General features: G+C 45.9%; 1 protein-coding gene across 1 annotated transcript; it reads left to right on the top strand.

The window, feature by feature from the left end:
- The first annotated feature begins 493 nt into the window (after window positions 1-493).
- Window positions 494-5309, top strand: LOC123162383 (nuclear transcription factor Y subunit C-4). The gene is made up of 4 exons (XM_044580172.1): window positions 494-1803; window positions 1893-2019; window positions 2296-2411; window positions 4321-5309. The coding sequence occupies exon 4, from the start codon at window positions 4369-4371 to the stop codon at window positions 5068-5070; it is 702 nt and encodes a 233-aa protein (XP_044436107.1). The 5' UTR covers window positions 494-1803; window positions 1893-2019; window positions 2296-2411; window positions 4321-4368; the 3' UTR covers window positions 5071-5309.
- The last annotated feature ends 2651 nt before the right edge of the window (window positions 5310-7960 follow it).

The following is a 7960-nucleotide window of genomic DNA, read 5'->3' as shown; positions in this document are numbered from 1 at the left end:
ATCCGGCAGGTCCGAGGGGTGGATTTGGTGCAATTTGCGGTGGAGTCAGGTTGTCGGGTCCGATGTGGCTGGCGTGCCCAGGCGCCCATATCCGCTCCATATTTGGGCTGGATATGAGAGGTGCCGGTCAGTCCGGACGTTTGAGGCCCGCTTGAGGCGCTCGTCTCAATCTGAATTTCGTGATCGGGCAGTGACCAGGCGGCCCACCCGGGCATATGAGGCGGGTTTTAGACGCCCGGCTGTAGATGCTCTGAGTACTTCTTACCATGACTTGCAAAAAAAAAGTACTTCTTACAGTGGTCCTCTGTGCATGATTACGTGACACCTGTGCGTAAACTCCGTGCAAAAAATTATGAAGTCTGGACATTTCAGAAGCTCATGGCAAAAAAGATAAAATTCGGCATGGACAGTGCGATTTTCAAAAGTTTGTCAGACATCCGAAATCGCAAAGCTTTTGCTGCTTCCGGTCTCTGTCCCCTGCAGCGCAGTGTACACACCTTGCTCTGCTCTTCCAAGCCCACGCCCACGCGGCCACGCCCACTCAGGCCTCAGTTTGCTTGTCCACCTCCTCCGGTCCTCATGCCTCTTCAGTCTTCAGCCACCCCTTCCTCTGCAGCTGCCTCGCCGCCGTCCACTTCCGCCTTGCCGCCACCCCTTCCGTCGTCGCCCTGCTACTGCTAACCCACGCGCCCGGCGCCGCAGCAGCCAGCCGCTTCTCTCGCGCAGCATCGTCCTCGCTGTGAGGCTCTAGTCCCGTGACCTGCCGGCGGCGCGCAGACTGTTCTACAGAATGCCTCACAGGGATACCGTCGCCTACAGTACAATTCGATGATCCCTGGCTACGCTGGAAGTGGACGTGCCGGCTAGGTATTCCGGCTTGTGCACAGGACAGGATGGATGAGGTAGGCGTCAGGCCTAGCTGCTCCCCTTCTCCATCATATCATCGGCCATGGGCTCTGCTCCCCATGAGGATCCAGGTTCATGCAGCTTCTGTCTGTCACGGCTCTTCCCAACAGAATGCTGTAGTCGGCGACAGACCGTGGATACGTATCAACATGCCGTCCCCTTGAAATGTGGTGTATGAATGAGCAGGACGTCATTTTAGTGAACTCTCTGTCATATCAGTGTACAACAGCAATGCAGTGTTTGAGTGTTTCGGGTTGATTAGAAGCCATGGATCTTTGGTTGACGGATGCAGCGTGTCAACGGTGCTTACCATGTGCACAGATGTCACGGATTTAACTAAGGGTTAGCAGCTATTGGCCCTTTGCATCAAAACATGACTCTGTCAAAATCTGTCGTTTACGGTGCTGTCATCGGCTTGTTCTCCATGTCTGACAGACTACCTGACGCCGTTAGGTTTTTGGAGGGATTAACCAACAAATTGCTACTCAGAAACATGTAATGCAATGATATTGTATATGCCAGGAGGAGCAAGCTCTGGGCCTCTTCGTGATGGCTCTGTGAAATGCTGTTCTTCCAACTGAGTTCACTTTTGCAGGTGTGCTGAGAAAGAGTTCGTGTTTTGGTCTGATGGAGCAGGGTACCCAAATCCATGCGCTGGTATATAAACGTGGGTTTGAGGATTATATAATTGTTGCCACTGCTCTCACTGACATGTATTGTAAGTTCTGTTCCTTGAAGCATACCAGGAAACTCTTCAATGGTGTTTGTGTCAAGGATTTAGGTGTTATGGACTACAATGATCATTGGTACATTGCAGAATGGGAGAGGTAGGGAAGCTCTTCCAGTTACCAAGGCTGAAGCCTCCTACTAAGTAGGAGCAGTTTGCAAAATTGAAAGGTGAACTTGTTGTTCTTGCTGGCTTTCTGAGTGGCCTTTATTGGAAGTGTATATTCTTGAATCTTTATGTAACAGAAACATACTTGCAGGGATTATTAAGCGCAAGAAGAACAAGCATGAATGGGATGAGCAACTTCTTCGTGGGAGCGGACTTATGGCTATGATCGTGTTAATACCGATAGAGACATTCTGATATCTGAAGCCAGAATCAAGATGGTTAGCAACTTGTCTTCTGTATCTATTGCTGGTATTTTATTTAGCAAGACTAGTAATTGCTTTGAGCTGTCCCCGCACTGAGTACACATTGTGGTTATCATGTAGCAACCTGCATGCTTCTTATGTACACCGATTAGTCCACTGTTCATTTTAAATCTCCTATGTTGTTTTCATGATGACCACTTGAATCAAACAATGTAATTCGTTATGAAACGTATACGTTTTCAAACTTGTTTGCTCAATCTGTTACCGTTCTAATTAGATATTTGTCTGTAGCCTTGTGTTGATCCTTTTGCTCAAAGGAGGGAGGAGAAGAAGAACAGGGTTGATTATCAAGAAAAGAACATACTGTAGAATTTAAAGAATGCTGCAATAGCTAGTGCTCTGCCAAGGTAATCATTTCTATTATCTTCATCTGTATACATCATGCACTACTTGATTATTATCCATTACATTAGCAACTCAAGTTTCTCATATAATGCTTTCTGGAAAAGAAAAAAGAAAAACAAACTGTGCAGTTATATACAGCTTGCTGCCACAGCTGTGCCCATCACTGGAATTAAAGCATATCTGCCTAGAAAATTTAAAAAGGAAGATCTTGCGAATCTTCAGTAATAAATGCGATTTTTTTTATCACGGAGTATGGCGAATCAATGCTCGGGAAATGTATCAAAACTATACTTTCCGGGAACCTCTAGAAAGTTTCAGAAAGAGAAAGACAGCCTATATCCTTAATTGCTTTCCACATTAGCATGTAGAAATCGCGCATGTTATACAGCTGCGTTGTCTTACGGCTCTTGGCATCAAGGTATATGAATACAGTTTTCTTTGCGCTTTGTGGTAATCGAAAAGATAATTTCTTAGGCGCGCAAGAAATCTGTATTGCACGGGTATGTACAAGCTAGTTTGATTTTTTTTCTCACTTACATGTCAATCTAGTTATGCAGTATTTTTTGGATTGCAAAGTCTAGTGATTTGGTTTGGTACAAACTGTTTCAGATCTTTGTGATCCAGCACCGCCCGCAATGGCCATTCTCTAGAATTCTAGATCTAAATATCAATATGGTGTTAGCAGCCGTTGAATTTCTAATTAGGAGGTTATAGATCTAACAAAAATTCATCGCTGATGCCAGTAGGTATGGAAATCGATGGTTGGCATGATCTGATAGTTACGATTCTTCTCAGGTTAGCATATGTTTTTGTTGTAGGATGACCGCGACCCTAAGATCTGTATCACTATCAATCTCAAATCTTATTCTTGGTATTGAACTATCGATCGAAACGGTCCCACGGGATCTACTGGATGAATTGGGAGGTTGGGGTTTTGGAAACCTCGACCGTATGAATGTTGCCATCTCTGTAGGGGATACGAGTGCGGATGGTGATACTGATACCAGAATATGCATCTTAATATGTATGAATAAATGGAATGGTTTACCATGATTCAGATATTCTATTTATTTCTGTCTGTATATTCATGTTCACTGCTGGTATTCGTATCTCTTCTTTGAATAAACATATTCATCTATGTTCTTAACATGGCTATGATGCGAATATGGTTTTTCTATTATCCAGCTGCGTTTGATCAGTTCCCACCCTTGTCACCATCTACTTTTCTTTTTTTTTTCTTTGTTTGAAACCATCTGGTGGGAATATTCAACTGAGTTATCCACTCTCTAGCTATATATGCTTTATGGAGCACCTGTGGGGCATGCCTGGAATTAGAAACCACATTATCACTATCGATTGCTTGTGCAATCTAAGCTGTTTATGTGTTACAGGAACACATCTTGTATGTTATCCAGAGGTCATTCTCTTTTTGGGCACTGCACTTAAGATGTAACAGAAAACAAGATGCCAAGTTTGTGGTGGCTTACATTGCTGTAGAATGGCTCAGTTGCCTTTGTAGCCAGATTTATTCTATTGATCTTTGTCAACCGTTTACTTTGTTTGATTTTGCTGGTGTATATTTGGCTGTGCATGCATATTTTTAACTATGTCTGCTCTGGTGCTGTTACTCAGAACTGATCTTAGTTTCTGAACTAGCAAATAATTATATTTGATTTTGCGAGGATCCTAACAAAGAAATGCACTCTGTTTGAAACTGATCTTTTAAGAGAGCCACAAATGTTCACAATCATCTAAAGGCTCTGCACAAAATTTTATTTTGCAACCTAGAGGCTAGCACTATCTAACTGTCTTAAAGATTTTCTTACTTTATGATTGGGCTGCAATTTTTTTTCACATTGTTTTACTTTATAATTGATCTATTAATAGTAATTTTCATTCTTTTTTTTACAGTGCCGGAAAGACCATTGATTTTCGGGCGAGCAAGATCATTCAATACACATGGTACCGACTTCGCAACCTCAGCCTGCAATGGGTGATGTCAGTCCTGCCGGTTCACAGCCAACACAACTATTCCCTGGCTATCCAGCTCAGCTCAGTGCTCAGGAGCAGCTGATGTACGAGCAGTCGCGGGAGTATCAGCAGCAGCTCCAGCAACAGCAGCAGAGGCAGCTCCAGCAGTTCTGGGCCGAGCAGCGGTCAGAGATCGAGCAGACCACCGACATCAAGAACCACCTCCTGCCACCGACCAGGATAAGGAAGATCATGAGGGCCGATCAGGATGTTCACATGATCTCGGCGGAGGCTCCGGCGCTCTTCGCGAAAGCATGCGAGATGTTCACACTGGAGATGACGAAGAGGTCATGGATGGTCACCAAGGAGGACAAGCGCGGGGTCCTGCAGAGGAGTGACGTCGCTGCTGCTGTGGCTAGGACTGACATTTATGATTTCTTGCTGGATTTATTTACCAGCGAAGAGACGAAGCAGGGGGTCTTGCTTCCTAGGACCGGGCAGCAGCCCATGGGGGCTCCAACTGGTGCATATCCGTACTGCTATGCGCCACAGCAGCAGGTGGCAGGTGCGTCAATGGCGTATGGTGGCCCGTCGACCTATGTGTGGCAAGAGCCTCAGGTACAAGAGCAGGGCCATCCGTCCAGCACCTACGTGTGGCAAGAGCCTCCGCAACAGCAGGAGGGGCCCTGAAGCCATCGCCAGGTCCAGAGTCCTCGTTTCAGCCTGGACATTTTAAAAAAACTTTGGGTTTCGCGTTAGCTTTCATAATATGATCGTTATTCGTTCGGTTGAAACGGGCGGTTCTGATAGGAGAGATTTTAATTAGAACATCCTCATGGAAGTTTGGTTGCTGTTGTGGTGGTGTCGTCAGCGAAGGATTATGAATTTGTGATTCGAGACTAATTGATCAAATTTTACCGTTGCAAACCCAAAAGTTGGCCTCTGGTGGTGCCTTGTTTTTATTTCTACCTATCTATGATGTGTTTGCTTGTGGTTAAGCTGTAGTATCGTCTTGCATGAAGTTTCAGATCATGCTGAGCTCCAGCTGAATTTATCCGAAACCGAATGTGCATTGATGTTTTGCAAAATAAACAGTTGATGGTCGGTCATTCGGCTGCTGAAGCATGGCAAGTAGCAGTAACTGAATGCACACAAGGAGTTGTAGAGCTCTATTGGTCACCGATCCACCTTTGTCAATGGGAGATGCAAGTATAGTCAGAAGGGGATGGCATTTTTAGCCCCAAAACTGTCGCCGTCTACGCCTGCTATCACAGTCAGTAGCTAGCGTGATGGCCATCGATGCGGGGCATCATTATCATCACGTCACGTGCCTCGCCGGGTTTGTGTATAGGCGAACAATCCCTAGGCCAGAGGTGGCTCGTGAGTCGTGATGGGTGATTCCAAGCCCAGTTTACACCGGCCGGCAGAGTGCATCACTTGCTGGACAGGGCTAATAAACGACGTCATAAAAGAGTACGATTAAAGGGGGGTTGGTACTGCCCTCCTAGGGATTTTGTGAAACTTAATGTTGACGCCTCTTTTGATCATGATATGTTGAAGGGTACGATGGGGGCAGTTTTAAGAGACCACAAAGATAGGTTCATTGCAGGAGGAAATGAAAAGATTGACTATTGTGCGGATGTTTTGATGGCTGAAGTTTTAGCTCTCAAGTTTGGCCTAACAATGGCGCAAAGGGCGGGGTGTAACCGCCTAGTCATCAACTCAGACAATATGAAGGTGGTTGAGACCATGCAGGAAGGAGGACAATCAACGGGAGCGGCGGCAGCAGTTTTCGAGGATTGTTACCACTATGCCTGTGATTTTGTCACGACTAGGTTCGAACATTGTAATAGAGAGGCAAATAAAGTAGCTCATGAACTTGCTAGATTAGCTAGATTTTCTTCGACTTCCGACTGGTTTGAGAAACCTCCAAATGAAATTGTAATGATCCTCACAAACGATGTACTGGTTATTTCAAATGAATAAAGTTTCCTTTTAAATTGAAAAAAAACGACGTCATAAAAGAGAGCTTCATTCATAGCCATAGTATTAAAATATTGTACTCCCTCCGTCCCCTAATATAAAAGCATTTTGGACACTAAGCTAATGTAAAAAAATGCTATTATATTAGGACAGAAGGAGTAGTATATACTATGGCTGGACCTATGGCTGGCTTTCCGGTCATACATGTGGGATCGATCACAATGCGTGCCGCGCCGTGCCGGTCATGTCTCTATCGTGTGCCACAGACGGCAACCTGAGCCGGGGCATGGTCCAGCCGAGGGCATTGCCAAGACCGGCACTGCACCACGGCCGGCGGATCACATTACTCTCCGCTCAACGGCAGTGCGTTTTGTCACTAGACAGATATATACACCTGAAATTTGGATGCCGAAATGTTTTCTTTATGGAGATTGCTCCATAACAAGGCAATTCAGACTTGTAAACACACACTCATTGGTTCCAGAGTAAGGCTACACGTGCCCTTCACATTAACAAATGGCTGCACCTTGAGAGGTGAATAGTGTCCACAAAATTAGGTTTCCTTCTTTAGAAAATGCATATAATCCTACTTTTTGCGCCAAGACCTTTTGTATGAAAAAAGAAATATCACGTGCTGTTGTCAAGAGCTTCAAAACATCCTCAGAAGTTGTGAATGCTGGACATTTTGCATTGGGTATCTTGGACGTTTTTAAATCGGTAGTGTGTGATGTCCCCCCGACATCTTACGTAGGACAACTCGTATCTTCCAAGTCATTTCTCATAGGCTTCATAGGCTCTTGACCCTCATTGATCATGTCCGATATGAAATTGTCTTAAAACGATCATAATTCCAAATAAACTAATGGCATATGCAACAAATTTATCAAATGGCATAGCGAATAACGAAACGAGCAAATACAAAATGGAGCAAAAGATGTAATGTTTCCTGCTGCAACATTCTGTCGAACAGGACCTGGGCAGACCGAGCGTTGGCGATGCCCGTGCTTGTCCGCGCCCATTGGAGTTGAGGAGAGTCGAAAACAGTCTCCAGCGCCTCCGGTTGCGTCTAGCCTTCCAGAATCGCCCATTCGGACGTCAGATTTTGTCGGTCGCGGGCAGGGTGAATGGTGGCTTCCTTTGTAGGTGCCTAGGTGGACGTGTGAGGGGCGGGCGGGCAGCGGAAGGGACGCATCCTTGTCAATGTCCACAACCTCCTTGGCCAAAACTTCCCATTCACATTGCTTCCTTCGCCGCTCCCTTTGGGCGACGCTCTCCGCCTTGCAGCTCATCCCCACGGACGACGCCGAGACATCATCCATGACGGCGGTGAAGGGCAGGGTAATGGGCCATGACATCTAGGGCAGTGGATGGGGGCGACGGCGCGGATGGGGAAGCAAGGGTGAAGGACGGTGACGCCTAGCATGCGGAAAATGAAGGATGAACGCGAGATGAGGATTGTGGATTTGGTGGATTTGGTCAATTTGGTGAAATTTGGGGTGGGTCCGATATGTTTGTCTGACGTGGAGGACGTGCCCGGGCCTCTCATATCCGCACTAGATATGGACTCGATACGAGGGGTCGGTCAGCTCGGACATAT

The sequence above is a fragment of the Triticum aestivum genome, chromosome 7B, assembly GCF_018294505.1.
Source record: "Triticum aestivum cultivar Chinese Spring chromosome 7B, IWGSC CS RefSeq v2.1, whole genome shotgun sequence".
In the NCBI taxonomy this organism is placed as follows: Eukaryota; Viridiplantae; Streptophyta; class Magnoliopsida; order Poales; family Poaceae; genus Triticum; species Triticum aestivum.
This window is presented reverse-complemented; position numbering and strand designations above follow the sequence as displayed.